We start from the raw sequence: 19,134 nt of genomic DNA on the forward strand, positions 1-19,134 counted from the left end.
AGCCAGTTGAAATGGATCCAGTTTCAAACAATACACTTCCTTTGGCATTGTTACTTGATTTCGTAGACATAGACATTAGGGGCTGGAAGGGACCTCACAAAATCATTGAGTCCAGTCCTCCTGCCATAGGCAGGAAGTCTGTTGGGGTCAAATGATCCCAGCAAGATATGTATCCAAACACCTTTTGAATAAGTCCAGAGTAGGTGCTTGCACCACCTCTGTTGGGGGAGTCCAGACCCTGGACACTCGGACTGTAAAGAAGTGTAGCAGCCTTTAAAAAATGGACCCACCTAAACAGAATGAGAAGAGCTGCTTGGCAGAGACAGAGTTTGTCCCCAAGGAGGGACACTGTAGGCTCTGAGGGCAAGTGAAGTTGTTTGGGAGCAGCCCTGTTGGAAGCGGGAGGGGTGATGTAACCCCAGCACAGTTTGAAAGAGAGCCGTTAGCAAAAACCCTGGAAGGGCCCTGAGCTGGGATTGGCTGAGAGGCTTGGATAAAAGGGGGAGCAGTTTTTCCCGCGGGGGGAACAAGAGAGAGCGAGGGGGCTGAGGGACAGGCTGGAGACTGGATTGAGTGTCTCAGTGCAGTGGTCCCTCAGAGAGCCCCTGAGAGAGGCCTGCAGGAGCAGAGTGGAGAAGCTGCAGCGGCAGGAGCAGGCAGCAACTGCTGGTGTGGAGAACCCAAGCCTGAAGAGACCTGACTGCAGCCGGTGTGGCTGGGTGAGCACAACAGAGCCGGGGTGGGGACTGCCAGAGTCTGCCCTAGTTTCCCTGAGGGGTGAGGGGCCCCAGGGGCAGGCAAAGCCCAGGGAGGGGCTGCATTTGCTGGGGCTGTGAGGCTGTGTGAGGCAGCAGGAGGGCTGCTATAGCCTGCAGCCCAGACGCTGCTCACAGCAGAACCAGGGAAGGGGGCAAAGGCAGGGGAAGGCTGTCTTGCAGGAACTGCAGAGGAGCTGCTGCTTGCTGCTCAGAGACCCCAGGAGGACAGAGACGGACACCAGTGCCAGACAGCGTCCACAGACCACGTGCAGGGACACAGGCAGTCCCGCTCCCTGAGATACCCCGCCAGGGGCAGTGCACACGGGATCCCCAGTACACCGTGTGCAAGTGAGAGACTGTGTAAATAAGTTCTTGAGGGTTTATTAGACAGTATATTGATGTGTTTATTTAATGATTATTTATTATGATGTAAATAATTAAATCTTGTAAATAGTTTGAGAACTGTCTGCAAGGGTGCTTGATTGTATGGGGAGGCTCTCCACTCGGGGCACTGCAGCAGCTTCCCAGGGGGCTGGACAGGGCTACTGGCTACCGGGTACCCCAGGATCCCATTATTCAGGTGAGGGCGCATGTAGTGTCGTGCCCAGGGTTACAGAAGTTTTTCCTTATGTCCAGTCTAAATTGTTCTTCCAGAAGTTTGTGGCCATTAGACCTAGTTATCACTTGGGGAGCCCTGGTGTACAACTGTTTTCTCAGATCCTGGTGCACCCCCCTTATATACTTATAGGCTGCCACCAAGTCCCCCGTGAGCCTTCTCTTCTCCAGGCTGAAGAGTCCCAAGTCCCTCAGCCTCTCCTTATATGGCTTGCTCTCCTGGCCTCTGATCATGTGGGCGGCTCTCCTTTGGACTCTCAAGCTTATCCACATCCTTTCTGAAGTGGGGGGCCCAAGACTGGATGCAGTACTCCAGCTGCGGCCTCACTAAGGCTGAGTAGAGTGGGAGGATGACGTCTCTGATTTTGAGATGAATTGGTGGATGCATATGAGTTTGGCTTGCTTTGCTGCTATGGCATCGCATTGGCACTGCTTGCACTTCTTGGATAAGGTGAAGGTCCTGTAATACGGCTAGGAACCTACGTGAGCGGTCAGACCTGGCTGTCTGCTCCTCCCAGGAAATGTCTGGGTAGTTTAGGTCACCCATGACAATAACATCCCTTGACCTAACCGCCTCCATAAGCTGACTGGAGAAGTCCTGGTCCAGCTCTTCCCCCTGGTTGGGTGGTCTGTAGTAGACACCCACCATGCTTTTACCTGTTTCCAAATATTTGTATGCATTGCTGTTTCTTTCTTCACTTGTCAACTATTAAAACATAAACTTAAACACTGACCACAAAAAGGGTGGTTATATACAGAATGATAACTAAAAATAGACTAATACTCTTTGGGTCTGACCCCAGAACCAGTTCCCCAGTGATCAGACCATGAGATGGTCGAGGCTGCAGTTCTCCAGCTTAGCCATGAGGACATCATGGGAGACCAAGTCGAAGGCCTTCTTGAAATCCAGATATATGACATCTATATCTGGATTTCAAGAAGGCCTTTGACTTGGTCTGCCTGGCTTCCCCCTGCCCCATCCACCACTTGCTGCTCAAGCAGGGATTTCCCCCCTCCCCTCTCCCAGAGCATGGACTGTAGCCAGCATGTGGTATGCTAACTAATGCTGAGAGCTGTCTGTGTAAAGCAAACAGGACAGTGTCTGCTTAGGGCTTTTTGGAACTAATCAACAGGTAGCTGGTTATGTCCCTCCATTTCTTCCTTAGAAAAAGTTGTTTAAGAAGAGCTTGAACTAATCAAAGAGGCTTTGGTTTTGCTGATGGTCTTATAAACACTGTGCAACTCCCTGCTGTGTAAGTAAATGCTGTGGAACTCCCTGTTGGCTCCATCGCTGGTCAGAGGAGCAGCGAGGCGGGGGGAACCCCTCCATAATCAGAGCATCCTGCCCAGGCCTGGCCACGCCCCCCTCAGCTCAGCACTTTGGATGGTAAGAGGGGGCTTCTCTAGCAACCTCTGGCTTCTAGCCTGAACCACTGCAGGCATGTACCTGCACTTCCTCAGTCAGGAAGGGATGTCTTTATGGTTACAAACCAGCGCAGCCTAGCCAGGTCAGACTAACCTGCTAAGATTGAATCAATTTAGGCACAGGCTTTTTGAATGTCCCTAAAGAGTCGATTTCAAAAGAATGAGTTAAACTACAATAAACTTGTGTGGACAAACTAATATAGAACAAAAAATGGCCTTAATTTGCTTAATTTACTTTCAGAGTGTCCTCTAGAGAGTGTCCACACAGCAGTTTTAAATAATTCCCTTTAAAGGGTCATTTGGATTCATTTTCCTGAGTGTTCTTCACATAGACAACACTTTAAGTAGTGATTCCTGCATTGCTGTAATTTTTCCAAAGGGAATGCCATAGTTTGACCTTTATTCAGTCCCTTTAGAAGTGTACCTTTTTAGTATTAATCCTTAGGCCTCCACTTTTACAAGGTTGAATGCTGCAGTTCCACTATTATAACATTAGGTCACTCGTCTGAGTACCATTGTTTCTCACTATGGCTTCCTCAGCGGGGTCAGAAAGAGCATGACCACTTGAATGAAGACTTGCCTGCCTTAATATCCATGCAGCCAGCAAGTACATACAGTGATGTGGAACAGCCTTTTCAAAACAAGGCCGTTTTTATTAGTAACCTAAAACACTATATACTAGCACTTTCTGGTTCATATGGAAAGGCAAAGTTTGCACTCACATTCCTCCCTCCTCTAGAGAGAAACTGGGGAGAACAGGTGAGTTCTGCAGTTGATCTGTTAGGTCATCACATTCAGGCTGTAGCAGACCAAGGGGAAAATGGTAGTAAACAGGGGAAAGCTTGTGAATGGCTCCAGCAATGACATCTTGTTTTTATTTAGTTTTCTTTGAGTCATTAGCAGTCAGGCGCCACTAGTGCTGAAACTTATCATTATTACAACCACAAATGGGCTTAGTGTCCAAAAGGAAGATTTATTCTCTTAGCTGGTTAAAAAAAAAGTTCAGCCCACAGAGACCAAAAAGCAACAACAGAAGAATCCTGTAGAGAATGAGAACTGGAGAAATATTAGAATGTAATGTTTTAAAACTGGGCTTAAAAAGCCTCTTGTAAATTAGGGATCCAGATGTCGGCACAGGAGAGACTGTAGTTCATACAGAGTAACGAACCAAAGGAGCTGTGTATGGTCTATAGAAGGCTGCTCTTGGCTCAGCTTCTTGGCAGTCTGGGGAAAGAAAGGCTTTCAGAGTTGGCTTTTCAGTGGCAGCTAAATTGCCTGGCTCTTAGTAGAATGCTTCAGCTGATTGTGAAAAATAAAAATCTTGATGCTAGCTTGAAGAACATAGGAACTGCCAGACCAGATGATTACTGTGGGGTGATCACTCTAGGGTTCATCTAGCCCAGTATCTAATCTCCAACAGTGGCTAGCACTAGATGCTTCAAGGAAGATGCCAGAAACCCCAAAGTGGGTAGTTACGGAATAATCTCCCTATAGTGAATTTGCCTCCCCACCCAAAAAAAAAAAAAAGTCCTGTCAGATAATTGGCTACTGCCCTGATACATGAGGGTTTATATTCCATCTAAACTTTGGCTTTCTTTACTTTAACTCATACTAGTGTAATTCTGTATGCTATCATTATACATATAAGTATCTAATCCTTTTAAAAATTCTTCTGAGCTCTTGGCCTCAAAAATGTTTTGTGGCAATAAGTTCCACAAACTAATTGTGTGTCTTGTTATAAGACTTCTTAATAATAATAACTTTGCTGCCTCGCGGCTACTCAAAACGTCTCTTTCTTATTACAAGGGAAGGTGACTAAGAATTTCTGATGTACTGTTCATTTGGGAGGGGGAGGGGGAGGGGTTAACAGAGGCTACCCTTTGAAAAGAGGCATTACCTACTATGATGCCTGAGACAACCCCCCATAAAAGGTTGCAGTTTGCTTTCACCCTCAGCAGGTGTAGGAGCTGTTCATTTCGTTCCAGTCAGTGTACATTGTTTCATCTCCCCTGGGGGATGGCAGCCAATCAGGGCTGCTGAAGAAACTAAGCAAAGGAGGCTCCTCCTTCCCCATCTTTAGGATCTTACATCAGTGTCAGAAAAAGGGAGTGGGAGCACAAAAGTCCTGGCAGCTCAGGGCAACTTCTTTCTGCCCTTCCCTCCTGGGAGCAATGGGAGCTGGCCTTTCTCCTCATTCCTCCCTCTCTGCCTGAAGCAGGAAATGAGGGTCCCAGTGCAGCTGCTCCTCCAGGCCTGAGCAAGACAGTAGCCTACTGTGGGAAGTGACTTCCCAGGTCATCAAGCCCAGTCACCTTCATTCATGGGCAACCATGTTATACAGTTGCTTTCACAAAGAAAGCAAGCTAATTTAAAAAAAAAACAGGTAAGCTGTTTGCTCCTATAGGAGAGCTGTTTCAGAAACACCATTGCTTCTTCCAGTTCTCCCAGCATACCTATTTGCTCCTGTACCAACACTGTTTTTTGGCTTAAATACTATATTTACCCAGTCTTCCCCATGCTTGCACAATATGTAGAGAGCTGCGATAGCTCTTCACTTGTCTCTGTTATTGCTAGACCAGGCATGGCAAACTTGCATCACAGGTAACACAAGAGGCACTGGCAGCCACTGTGTGACGTGGCAGATCCAAAAGGGGACAGAGAGCTCAGTGGCACATTGGTCAGGGAGCTGTAAGCAGAGCACCAGATTGGTCAGAGACCACAGGGCAAGAAGCAGAAAGCAGAGCGGTAGCAATTTGGACAGGAAGCAGAAAGCAGAGCAGCAGATCAGATAGGGAGCACAGGGCAGGGGGAAGAAAGCAGAGCAGCTTGCATCACTCCCCCACAGCATTGCCAGATCTTAAATATGACGTTATTGTATTAGAAGCTCAAAATTATTGTATTTGCTGGAAAAGTACTGTACACTAAAATATGCAAATAAGCAGCAAATGAGTCCTTTTTACTTGATATTGCTTGGCTTAAATCGCGGGTGAGTGAGAACTGGGTCATCACAGTTGAAGCATTTCTTTATTTCGAGGCAACCAGTCATAAGAAAGTGCCAACAGCAAACCCAAAAGGCAGTTTAGACTCCCTGAGACTAACTTGGGTTTTGCATACACTGCATCAACAATGATCGCGGATTTTGACTGCTTTGACTATCATTGACTGTATATTGTACAGGGGTGAAATTATCGTGCAAATACGGTAATTATCCTGCACCGGGTAACATTGGCTCCGGCTCAGAGCTGTGGGCAGCTGCGTCACTCCCCCAGCCCCGCCCGCGCCTGCCGCGGGCTGAGGGAGCGCGCGTAGGGGTGGATTCCCTGGTGTTACACCATTTTCCTTCCCCCTACCCCGCGCGCCCCGGAACCTTTGTGGCACGGGGTTGTGCTCCCTGCCGGAAGTTATTTCCGGGAGTACCCCTCCCCCACCCCGCGACAGCGGCCAGCGTCCTGGAAACGGACGGAAGCCGGGAGGGAGCGGAGATGCTGAGCGCTGAGCGCTTCTCGCTGCCGGGCCCCGAGTACCTGGGTAAGGGCGGCAGCTTGGGGCAAGCGGGACCTCCGCCTCGCCTCGCCTCGCCCCGCCCGCGGCGCGGGGCCGTACCGAGCCCCTTCGGCGGGGGCGGGGCTGCCCCGGGCGCTTGTGTCGGCCGGGGGCGGTGGCGCGTGTACCTTTCCCCGGGGCCTGGACGCCGGGCAGCTGCAGAGACAGGCCGCTGTACCCGAGATCTGGGATCTCCTGGCACTGGGGTTGCCCTCCGGAGAGTGGAGCTGGGGAAGGCAGGCAGCACCTGCGAGGGAAGGGGAAAAAAGAAAACGTCGTCCTTGCTTTGCCTGTGGGTGCTTATGTGATGGATGCACAGACGTGCAGGTCCTGGGCTGCAGCCCACGGGTGGCTGTGTGGACCAGAACCACTTCCCTGCTCTGCACGCAGTTCTTTGCGTGGCACGATAAGCACGGGGTGAGTTTGCACAGCCACGCAAAATCCATGGAGTCCATTCCCAACCCGCCCTTCCTTAAGAATTGGCTTTGCATTTTGCTTTCTCTGGTTTTACCACCTTGGAGTGAGACTTGGAGAAGATTTCCCCCCCCCCCCCCCCCCCCCCCCCAGAAATGGCCTAAAATAAATTTTTAGCAGAAAATTAAGATTCTGCAGCTGATGTTGTGTAGTGGTCCTTTTGTGTCCCTTCAGCAGAGATCCATCGACCTCCTGCAGTGGTGCTCAAAGGGGCTGCTTGTTCTTTTTTTTTCTAGTTGCAAGTGTCCATCTACTCGAGACCTGTCCCAACAGGATCTCAGCCACTGCTTGATGATTCACTGAATTAAAGAGCAAAGTGTTCTGACATTTCTGTTGAACAGAAATAAATGTTGTGGAATAAAATCAATGTATTCACTTGTTTATTCACATCATTATTAGCTGGGCTGTGAGAGACAATTGCTTTCCCATCTCCTTTCCCTTGTGTTTGATCTTGTTATGGCTTTATATCCAACTTCCTTAGCCTTTTGCCCCACAAAGGGTTACTGTTCTGAAGTCAGGGTTATCATTGTATAAATAGTTTGTTGTGGTAATTTCTCCATGCTGCAGAGGCTCCTCTTGCGTGAACACCGACAAGAATCAGTTTAGTTTGTGACCATTGACCCCTGGGATCATATGTCTCCTCCCCCCACCCCTTTTGCAAGTTAAACTCAACTAGGTGCAGAGAAAGGCTACCAGTGTCATTGGGACAATAGACAGCATCTCTTACAAGTAGAGGCTAAAAGAGCTTGCCTTATTCATCTTATGAAAATGAAGGGCAAAAGGACATGTGAATGCTTTATCTAAGTACATCAGGGTGAAGAACACTGGAGAGGAACAAGCTATTTAAGTTAAATGACACTGCTGGCACAAGAACAAATGGGCGTAAATTGACCATGAATATATTTAGGCTGAAAATTAAAAGACAGTGTCTGACCATCATGGGGTGAGGTTTCATGGGATGCGCCTTCCAGTGTGTTGCGGGCAAGCAACCTAATTTTAAGATGGAGCTTGATGAGTTTATGGACAGCATTGTATGATGCTATGTACTGTGATAGCAGGAGAATGAACTTGATACCCCAGTTGTGTTATGAAGTTACAAGATATTAGAAATGCAAGATCACCATCTTGCTACTTTTTTACCATTTAAATTCTGACATGATTTTAGTAATTGGCCTCTCTCTAATCACCAGCAAGTCAAACATTTTTGTGCATGGATTGGATTTTAGTTTTAGCAGTTTTTGAGGTAGTAGCTGCTAAAATTGTGTTATAAGTGAATGGGGGGAAGGGGTATGGTGGTAAAGCTTAGATCTTAAAATCATGTCATACCATCTCTTGCCATGCCCCTGCCTACATAGCAACACTAAACTACCACAATAGATCAGATTCTTGGTCCATTTTGTCCAGTATCGTATCATTTACACTGAGCAGAACCAGGTGCTTCAGAAGAAGATGCAAGAAACCCTGCAGTAAGCAGATATGAAATAATCTCCCCTGGGTTAAATACTGTATTTTTCTCTTGTACAATTTTTCTCTTGTTAAAATATGCACCTCATTTTTTGAAGGGCAGAATGGGGAAAAAAGATCTTTCCTTGTAGTAAGTAACTGAGTAGCAGCAGCTGAGGAGCTGAGCCTGCTTAGCGTTCCTCATCCTCTGGTTTGCTGCAGATTTTACTTTTGCTTTAAGATAAAGCTTAAGCAGCATAAACTTCTGTTACTGCATTTCCTCACATATACCATGTACTCCAATTTCCAGCAACTGTTTTTTTGGGAATAAGGGAGTGTTTTATATATGAGAAAATATAATATATCTTTTTAATACTTCTTGATGGTAAGAAAGATGTTATTCTATGAGAATTCATATTGCTTTTAAAATTCCCATTTTAGTATTAGTGCTGTAATTCTGGATTTATTTTCTTATCTATTTAAGTGTCCAATCCTTCAGTGAATCTTGCTAAATTCTTAATCTCAACAATTTCCTGTGGTAGTGTTTCAAACACAAACATTATGTTGTGTAGGAAAAAACTTGATCCTATCAATTTGAATGTCATCTTTCAATTTAATTGACTCTCTCTTTGTTTTTGTATTGTGAGAGTATGAATAGAAGATCCTGATTAGCTTTCCTAAACACTAGCTATTATCTTTCCATAGTTCATAATATCCCATATGTCTTGTCTCCTTTCTAAAATAAACAATCCCCTAAGCATTCTTACTGCTAATATCTGATATAAAAGCTTCATATTTTTGAATTAGGGAAACCACTACTAAATGCAGAAGTCCAGATGATTCTGCACTATTGATCTTTTTTTCATAATGAACTCCATCATGTTTCCTTTTGTCCCTAATTTTTTTGTTTGCTTTTATTTTGGCTGCACATTAATCAGAGGTCTTTGATCTGTCCATACTGAGATGCAAGTCTTTTCCCGGAGTGGCTGCAGTTAACTTAGACCCTTGTAAGGTGAATGACTCATTTTAGTTCTTTCTCTCCGTTTACCATTTTGCAAGCATTTTGTTTCTTCTTCCATCATGTGGCCCATTTACCTTACTTGATTGTGAAGTTTCAAACAGTACCGTATCCAGTTTCCCCTATATCGAGCCCAAATACAACCAGTAACTTTTGTTTGGTTAAAGCATGTCTTCCTGCAAGGCATCTGGTCTTGATTTAAAGATTAAAAAATAGAGAGAAACTATCACGTCTCTTGGTTCTTGTTTTAATGGTTAATCAGCCTTAGTGTTAAATTTACATGCCTTCTGCTATCAGTCATCAACCAGCTCTTGGTGTGCTTTTCTCCATTAGACTAGAGGCCTTTAGTATCCTGTACTTAAGCATCTTCACAAGAAGAAAAAACACTAATCAAAGTTAGTTGTGTAGATGACCAAAACAGCTATATTGTTCCCTTAAGGTGTCTCTGTCAGCCCTCAATTAATTCTTGTGGCCCGTCTCTGATTTTTTTCTATTTTTTCTAACATTATTTTCATAATGTGGACACCAGAGCTGAACACTGTACTCTAGTAGCAATCTTGCCAATATTGCATGTAGAGTTAAAATTGCTTCCCTATTTCCTACATGCAAGAATCCTATTAATGCTTTGTCTTAAAATATCGCACAGGAAGCTTGTGCTGAGTTGTTTGTGCACTACCACCACCTACATCCTTTTCAGAATTCCTATGCTCCGGGACACAGTTCTCTATTACAGCTACTCCTCGCTTAACATCATAGTTACGTTCTGGAAAAATATGACTTTAAGCGAAACGATGTTAAGTGAATCCAGTTACGACACAGTTGTTACCTACTAGCAGGCGGTGGCCAAACAGTGTTATAACTGAACATTGCATGACTTTAAACAAGTATGTTCTCTAATAGTTCAGCGACATAATAACGAAACAATGTTAACCGGGACAGTGTTAAGTGAAGAGTACCTGTATATCCATATGGCCTGCATTCCTTATTCCTAGATGTATAAGTTTGCATTGGGTACACCAAAATGCATTTTGCTTGAGTGGGCCAAGGAGATCATGTGAAAGCCTGGTTCTCCTCATTGTTTGCTACTCTGTATTCTGAGTTATATGCTAATTTTATCAGCAGTGCCCTAACACTTCTAGATTGCTGAGGAATACATTGAATAGCACTGGAACAAACATTTATCCCTCTGAAACCCCACAAGAAGTATCCCTGCTCATTGACAATTCTCCATTGACAACTACTTTTAAGAGATCGGACAATGCCAGCATGTTCTAAATCAGGAGTGTTAAAATCATCAGGCCCCATGAGGCTGCATCAAGCCCTGTGCACTGGATTCAATGAACAGGGTTGGTCTGGGATGGGTATTGTGTGCAGCAAACATCCCAAACTGGCCCTGTGCACCACATGCAGCATGTGGGGCCAATCTGGTTTGCACCACATGCAGCACATGTGGGTCTAGGCTGAGATCCTGGGGTAGCCTGTGGGCCATATGATTGGCTTCCTTGGATTGGGTATGGCCTGCAGGCTGTATGTTCTAAATGGATTAAGACTTGTGTGATATAGTGATAAGTTTTATTAATCAAAATGTTTTGCAGTAGCAAATGAAATGCCCTACAAAAGTAATTGGATAGATGTAATATACTTAGACCGTTATCAAGTAAACTTTTAATCTTGCCATATAAACTAATAGGATTTATTTGACAAAATCCTGTTGACTGACAAGAATTATATTTCCATCCTTTATTAATTTAATCCTTTTATATTTGTGCCTGGAACTGATGTCAGGTTTACCATTCTATAGTTGGTCAGGATTTATATTGTCAAAGACTTACAATTATATTAGCGCTCATCTCTCCCTACCAACCTGATTTGTAAGGTAGTATGCCAAAAAGCCCTCCTTTGTTCCTCGGTTTAGCAGGAAATAATTGAAAAAAAAAGTGGTTTAGGAAATTGGCTATACATTGGAAGGGCATGGGGGACATGGAATCCCCCCCAGATTTCTGCAATGACAGTGAGGTGCAGGGCATGGGGTCACAGCCTGGCCGGAGCCAGGGCCTGGCAGTAGTGAGGGTGGTAACATGATTTCTGCACCAACTGTGGGACATGGGGCAGCAGCCTGGCGAGACCCAACTTTTGCCACCACTGTCAGCACTTATATGTTACCTATGGCCTAGGATCTCTGTATATGGCTTTCAGTCATTTTGTGAAGTACACCTAAGCATAACATCTAATGAAGTAGTAGGTTGTAGCCTATGAAAACTCATGCCTCTCTGAGCCAGTTAGTCTATAAAATGCCACACTATTATGCCTTTTACTTAAGCATAATCAGGCAAGTTTGTTCTTTTTCATGCCTTTGTTGAAATTGTGTGTAGTGGGCTTTAAAAAAACCAAAAAAACTTCTAAGATAACTATCCTGTTTCCTGAGGTATCAGGTTGCAAGGGAAAATCTTTTCTTTTCCTCAGAGGCAGGGTCACTGCATCAAGATTCTGATTCTAATCCAGGTCTGTTCAGTAGAGAGCAAATGATGCTTCCTGTCTTTAAGGTCCTTATACTTTAGGGTCTTTATCTCTGTGGCATTTGGAGCTGCTTCAGTTCTAGGAGGAAGCAACTGAACTCATTCATATCCGCACAGAAGCTCAGTGTGTCCCTTCCACTAGATGCCTGGTAGGGTACTTTAATTTGTCCCACTTTAGCATGTAATGCCAGTGTTTTCAACCTATCCCATTTTGGGGAGACTCATAATTCTACTTCAAAGAGTTACTCTAGGCTGTAGACCAGTTAAACAAGTAAGTTAAGTTGGTTTTTAGTTTTAATTTTTTTAAAAGTGAAATAGGGACCTGAGCTAAGCGTAGATATTCAAAAAGCCCAAGGCTGAATTGATTCAGTCTTTTCAGGTTAGTTTAAGCTGCAAAGATTGAACCAATAAGCAAATGAACAGACATTCACTTGTGATTCAGGAAATGCAGCCACATGCCTTCAGTGGCTCAGGCCAGAAGCTGGGGAGGCGCTAGAGCACAGCTCTGGTCTGTAGCCAGCATGGGCTGTTTGTATGCTTCCTCTTTCTGCTGCCCAAGAGGTGTCTGGAATTTGCAGTCCACAATCAGAGTAGCAGGACTCTGCAGGGTTGTTCATGTCTTCTTCCTGCTTCCAGGTGCTTCTGGAATTTATAGTTCACAAGTGCAGCCAGTACTAAGCCAGCAGGGCAGGGCAGGGCAGCTGTGTACTTGGGGGGGGGGGGGAGTGAGTTTAATCCCCTTCCCTGGCCCCAGATCTCAGCTGGGGTTTGCCTGGGGGGGACAGTGAGCCAGCCCTTACTGCTCCAGGTTGGGAGCAGAGGGGCAAGGTCAGCCCTGCTCCCAGGGGCAGACAGTCAGCCCAGCCCAGGGCTGCAGAACATGCTGGGGGACTCTGATTTAACTTGAACCAGGAAGGGGTCTAGGACAGAAGTTTCATAAACCAGTTTGACCTAAATCAGTAAAGTCTGATACTACATTCAACCAGTTTTATCTTAAACCAGTTCAGCCATTTTGAAACTGGTTCATGTGCACTGAACTTTTGTTCTGTTACGGGTTTAAACCAGTTTCTGATTACTTAAACTGGTTTATGTGTAACTTCTGTCCTTAGCCTTAGTGGGCAGGTTTAGCTCAAGAAAAAATAATAGTTCAGGTGGGGTGGTAGGTTTTATATAGGTGCCTGCTTCTAAAATGAAATTATTTATTATTTTATTTACTGAACAACCTTATATGCAGGAAGAGGCACTTAGATGGACATGCAAAGTAGAGAAAGGTAAAGCCAATTGCATTAAAATGGACTTCTGCAGATCTTAACCCCCCCCCCCCCCCCCAATCAATGTTTTTCATCTTTTTCCTGTGAGAAAATTCCTTACAGTGTCGTAAAGATATGGTGGGAGTAAGGCCGGGAAGAAAAGCATACTTACAGATTTCTCCTCTAAGAAGCAAGCCTTGGTATAAAAGTTTGAGAGAAGCTGTGGCAGAAGTAGCTTTGCTGTGGAGTATTTGTGCATTCCCAGTGCAGGTTGCTGCAGCCGTCACGCATCTTGAAAGTGAATCTTTCTGGAGGAGGGTTAGACTGTTGTTTTAGCAATGATAGTCCAGGAAATATGAAAGAAGCAAGGATTTCTTGGTGATGCAAAGAAAGTTACTTTGTGCCCAAAAGCTTGTCTAACATCTCTCCCAGCTTTCACAGTTGGTTCAGTAAAAGGTATCACCAAAAAAGAAAAAATCTTGCTTCTCTTTCTTGAGGAGGTAATCTAGTCAAAACATGTTTATTGGAACAGACTCTTAATGGCTGCTAGAGGAGGGCTAATTTTCTTCAAAAACATCTGGATATATTATATTATTGATCCTATTAGTTATATTTTCTCTCAAATATATATTTTTTAAAACCAAAACAACAGTTTCTTAAATTGACAAATGTGCTTTCACAGAGCTATTTACTGTTTTCTTTCACTAGAGGAATGCCAATAAAAGCAAATAATGCTTGAGAGAGAGCCTTTGAGCCTTTTTCTCTTTTTGTATTGACCTGGCTTTGTAAAAGCTCTATGCTTTGTACAGAATAAGAAGCTTTCTCCAGCTGCCCTATTGTATGGCTTGAGGTCTTGTTAATGCCATTATCTGATATGAGATTACAGGTAATTGCGATTAAACAGGATTTGGTTTCTCTAATCGTATTCAAAAGTCTGTATTGCCTCAGGTTATCATATCAGGTGTTCTTTGAAGAGACTCTTGAGATCAGCCTGCTCTCTGCTTTCCCTTATCTGGAATGGACCAGCTTCCTTTAGGCCCCCTCAGTATTAGCAGGAGCCAGACAAGTGAAATAGGTGCCCAGAGCATTATTATGCAAAACTGCTGCTTTGATGTTGCATTTTTTCCCTATTTGACATCATTCTGTTATCCAGCTTATGCTTTAAACATATATTCTAAAGAGAAATACAAACTATTGTGAATTAAGTGGAAGCTAATGGTGAAATAATTGAGCTATTTGCTACAGAGAAGAGTAACTGAAAATAGAGTTTGGGGGAGACACATTTTAAATGGTAGGAGTTGCAGAAGATTAGGCTCTTGACCCAGCAATGCTGAGGATGAGGTTAGGCAGAGATGGGACTTGTGGGGTAGGTAGAAATGAAACTGAGGAGTTTTATAACAGGTTAGATGTTCTGAAGTGGTGTTTTTTTCAGTCAATAAGAAGTAATTGGAAATATTTGAAGTTAAGCGTGGCAATGTCCTTCTTTGTCCATGCGTAATAGTCAGTGACTGAAATTGGAAGGTCACAGTGGTAGAAACTGTAATTAAAATGAGGAAATATCTCAGCGAATCCTTTCTATTACTGATTTTACGGTTCTGTGATGGTTGCTTAATTCTTTGTTTACAGCTGATAAAGCATGACCCAAAGCCTGAAGCAGACAATTAGGTATTTAGAGTATTGTCCTGCTGATGCAATTGTCCTCTTTCCTTTCAAGCTATAGGGAAAGGTTTACTCTTTCTTTTGTCTTAGAAGAGGTTCAATTATTTATAGCTGTTTTCTGACCTTCTTTGGATTAGTTTCCTCCCAGCCCGTAGGAAGCTCTTTTCCTTTATCCTTTGCCAGCTGTAGACATGATTTTGGTGCCAGGAAGACATCTTGTAAAACACGGAACTATTTAGTGCCAGAAAATAGTCCTCTCTTTCCTCACTGCTCTTTTCTTGTGAGATGATGTCTCGGGAGTGATGACCAGAGAGAACCACTCTGTTCTTAGCAACCAGAGAGGCCCCTGATTCTTATAGGACTAAAAATAGTTTCCAGAGAGAACTGCAGTTGTGCAGTGCTTCCTAATGGCCAGGGCTTCACACTCCCCATGAGTTTGCAGAAGGAAGATTTGGTGGGGTGGGCAGAGATAGGGGTAGCTGTTTTCTTTAAAGAAAATGTTTAATTTTTTTTTTACGCTAATGCTTTAGAGCAGGGGTTTTGAGTGCAGTTTTCAAGGAGTACCTTCCAGTGGAGGGTCACCACTCTGGGTTTCAATTCAGCATGTTTGCAAGAGGGAAAGTGGACTGCATGTACGGTGCACTCAGACTAACAAGTTGCTGCACAGTAAGTGCATAGGACTTGCCATTTGACTTTTTAAATCTCTTTCTGCTTAATAAAGTAATGTAAAGAATGATTGTGGGTCATTGGGGTTCCCCTGGAAGGCTGCATGTGGGTTGTATGTTGTACATCCCCAGCCTAGAGACCTCAAACAAGATTGGGGGTACTGTATATACTTATAAAATATAGTCCCTGCCTGAAAAAGCTTACAGTCCAAATTGAAAAGACAGATAGAGTTTGAGAAAGGAAGTACTATCTCTGCTTCCTGGATGGGGAAATGAAGCATGGAAAGTGACTTGCCCAGTCTGTGGGCAAGCTAAGACTTGAACTGGCATCTCCTGAGCCCTAATCTGTTGTCTACTTCACAAGGCCATCATTTAACTCAAAAGCTAAGTACAGACATTCAAAAAGCCCAGGGTGGAATCAATCCAAGTTGCATGGTTTTCTGTAAACAGCGTAGCTTAGATCAGTAGTGAACAGAACATACATTTGCCCTTTGGTGGGGGGCAAATCTTAGACTGAGATCCACCATCTTTAAACCAGTTTGTGTGCACTGGACTTCTGTTCTATTATGAATATAGATTGGTTTTCTATCACTTTTAGCGGTAAAAGTGTGTAATGTCCGTACCTGGCCAAAGAGCTGCTGGTGTACTAAAGGACTCTCTTTAAAGGTGTTAGGAAAAGCCTGATTAAAGCTACTAGTCTGGTGTCCAGATGGATGGGCCAGACTCCAGTGTTTTTTTTAAATGAGAGAGACATGTACATTTCAGTGAGCAGTTGCCTTTTACTACCTTTTTTGCCCTGTTTTTTAGTCATCCTCTTTTTATGCTGGAGTTTTGGAGTGTAAACAGAGTTGCTGCATTACAATTTGGATCTGAATGGGTAGGAAAGGGGCACATTTCAAGTAAGAGCTACTATTTAGGAAAGCTTATGTATCTCTGATTTAAATAGTTTATAAGGTGCCTACCTTGCTTTCCATGTTTGAAATAAGAAACGCTGCATTCTTATGATGTAATCAACTGGACAGAGAATTCATTTTACAACATTGTTAACATTCTGTGTAAACTAATTCAGATAAAGATGGAAGGAACAAGAAGTAATAGCCAAATATCAGAGGCTATCTTTGTGGACATATGGCTATCAGCTTGTATGTATTTACATACCCTATTAAGCCGATGTGACAGGTTAGCTGATGGTGGTTTGGCCCAGAGGTTTTGAAAAGTTAAAAAATGATTGGTGGGGGCAGATTTCTTTTTTCCCACCAATCAGGCCTCGGAAAAGGAGAAGGCTTGTCCCCCTCACCCAGGGACCAGGTAGGGATACTGGACCTGAGAGTAGACTCACCTCTCATGTTACCTGATTGGTCCTACCAGCCACCTGGAGGAGGATAAAAGGAGCAGCACACCTGCCCACGGGGAAGAGAGGACAATGAGGAATGAAGGAGAGGAGTCCCGAAGAGCTGATGAGAGCTGGCCAGTGGGGCCATGTGGTTGCCCCAGAAGAGCCCTGGAGCCTGGGAGCCACAGGAGGTGGCTCGGCTGAGGATCATAGCTGCAGTCTCGGGGTCTGGCTGCTCAACGCGCCGAAGCGGCACACAGCAGAGACCCAAAGTCCTGAGCCGCAGGTGGCAGCTTGGGCATCCGACCCCCGGCAGGGAGGCCAGGAGCTCAGCATACAGAGGCAGCTCACAGCAGGGACCAAAGCCCTGAGCCACAGGTAGCAGCTTGGGTTTTCTGACCCCCCCCACAGCGTGAGGCTGGGCAGCTCAGTGTGCAGATGGCATGTGGAGGATTCCAGAGGGACGAGAGGCTGGAACCATAGGCAACAGCCTAGGCATCGATAGCTCAGTGCTAGAGTTCTTGTCTGCCATGTGGGAGACCTGCGTTTGATCCCTAGCTAAGGCACCAGTGGGTGAGTTGCCAGGGAGAGGGAATCCCCACTGGGTAGAAGGGTTTTCCTCTTCTGGGGGACAGATTAATTCCTTCAATTGGAGAGGGGGTAGTACCAGCTGGGTTACACCAATAAAAGAGCCATTTTGGCCGATGGCTTTTAATAAAGTAAAATGAGAAATCTTTTTCCTCACCACCAAACAACAAGGTAGTCCCAAGTCTCTGCACTTTTGGGTGCTATTACAAGCCTGTTAGCTTTTTTGCTTCTTCCACTACTTCAGGAATTCAGGAACAGACCAAGGCAAAAACACCCAAATATTAAATTATTCTGCATTATTAGAGAAATACTTGTGTTTTTTTTTAATGCAGCTGCCATGTTAATATTTAAATGTCTTTCAGCCTCTGTGTCCTAAATCCTTGCCCCTTTTTCCTCAGTAGAATGAACAGTATGACTCTCAGTAGAATGAACAATACCCCCTGGGTCAGTGGGCCCAAGTAACTGCTGTCTAAGGAAGGAGCTGCCAGTTGGACAGCCTTATCTTAGGGAACACCATCAGATTAGTGCAGTTAACTCGTACATCTGAATGGGTGCAGACAGATATTGCCCTTGTGCGCCATAAACATTTTTATGGCAGCACAAGTTGTGAACAAACAGATGTCTGAGCCTCTATCCTGCTCCAAGTCCCAAAAATATTGCCACCACCAAAGACAGTCACAGTTTGTGATACCTTAAGTAGAAGGATGCTTTCTTGCTTATTGTGCACCATGGGAATTTCCCTGAACAGGGCTCCTTTGGGGCTTGTATCAGGTGGCCGTGACCCAACTCAGGGCATGTGTCTGCAAGCAGGAGAACCTGCATGAGGGTTCCCCTGCCTGCAGATGTCCGCTGTGGGAATATCCTGCAGAAGATTCCAGTGGCACATGTAGCTTTGCCACTGGACCCTGACTCATGCTCTTCTTCCAGATGCTGACTTGGGGCATGATACCTGGGGTCGCTGTCTCACAGAATTGGATTGCTGAAGCTCCAGGAGGTTATTTTGAAAGAAGTTAAAGGGTTGGGGGGAAGATCTCAATTTTCTCTCCATTTATTTACTTCACTACTTAGTTGAGTTCATTTTTTGTAGATTTAGTTGTACTGTTTCTTCTGTATGATTAATTGCTTTTCCTTTTGTTAGTACTAATTTTTTTAATGCAGTGAAATGGAAGAAAAATGTTGACTATGAAAATATGGATGACTGGATTTCATTTTGAATATGCCCTTTTTAAAAACAAAGTCATACCACCTTAAGTTAGGTCAGGTAGACTTGGCAATTCATTCTGTCTAATTTGTATAATACGGGGTACTAATGAGACAGTTCTACTACAGTACATTGATCCATGGTATTAATTGGTGCTTTCAGTATAATTAGTGACTGGTTATGATACCCAGTCTCTCATTTTTTGCATATTCAGTGTATAATGTAGGCAGGTTCTTCACAAGTTTTAAACCACAGTCTCTACTGACAGCCCCTTGCAGTCCTTGTTCTTCAAAGCAAAAACAGTCAGCCTTGTCAAACTATGCAGTAATTTTTGTGTTGTTAACAGACATTTTTTCTGTGTCTAGTTTGAGAGGATCAACTTCCTGTGAAGTATAACTTATGCCAGGGGTTCATTTACGCACTGGGGCTCAACAGTAAGTATAGTCATCTTTATCTTGATCTCCCTCCTTGCTTTTTCTCGTGGCGGATAGTAGGTGGGTGGCCTTCAGTGAATAACTTTTCAAGGGCCTGGGCCAGCATTGGTACTTTGACATTACAAGATTGTAGTGGCAATGAAGACTTGCCACTGCCAGCAGCTGTCTTACAAGCACTTAGGAGGTGGTCTGCTGAGAAGCATTGGACTCTA

The 19,134-nt window shown here is 44.4% G+C and overlaps 1 protein-coding gene and 1 long non-coding RNA gene across 8 annotated transcripts in view; both read left to right on the forward strand.

The window, feature by feature from the left end:
* Positions 1–516: 516 nt before the first annotated feature.
* Positions 517–19,134, forward strand: part of CSTPP1 (centriolar satellite-associated tubulin polyglutamylase complex regulator 1) — a 123,887-nt gene continuing 105,269 nt past the window's right edge. For 5 of the 7 annotated variants that reach the window (XR_002086824.2, XR_002086825.2, XR_002086823.2 and 2 more), the window contains exon 1: positions 6,175–6,326. Coding sequence is in view for 2 of the 7 variants with exons in the window: in XM_019476731.2 (XP_019332276.1) it covers positions 6,281–6,326 (46 nt within the window). In the remaining 5 variants the exon portion in view is untranslated. Of the gene's footprint in view, positions 720–6,170; positions 6,327–18,853; positions 18,923–19,134 lie in introns of those variants that run through there. The other 2 variants (XM_019476732.2, XM_059722833.1) reach the window with 2 other exon arrangements.
* LOC132248760 (uncharacterized) lies at positions 6,582–7,178 on the forward strand. The gene is made up of 2 exons (XR_009460132.1): positions 6,582–6,758; positions 7,052–7,178. It is a non-coding gene; the product is annotated as an uncharacterized LOC132248760 (long non-coding RNA).

The sequence above is a fragment of the Alligator mississippiensis genome, chromosome 2 (genome assembly GCF_030867095.1).
Source record: "Alligator mississippiensis isolate rAllMis1 chromosome 2, rAllMis1, whole genome shotgun sequence".
NCBI classification, from domain to species: Eukaryota; Metazoa; Chordata; order Crocodylia; family Alligatoridae; genus Alligator; species Alligator mississippiensis.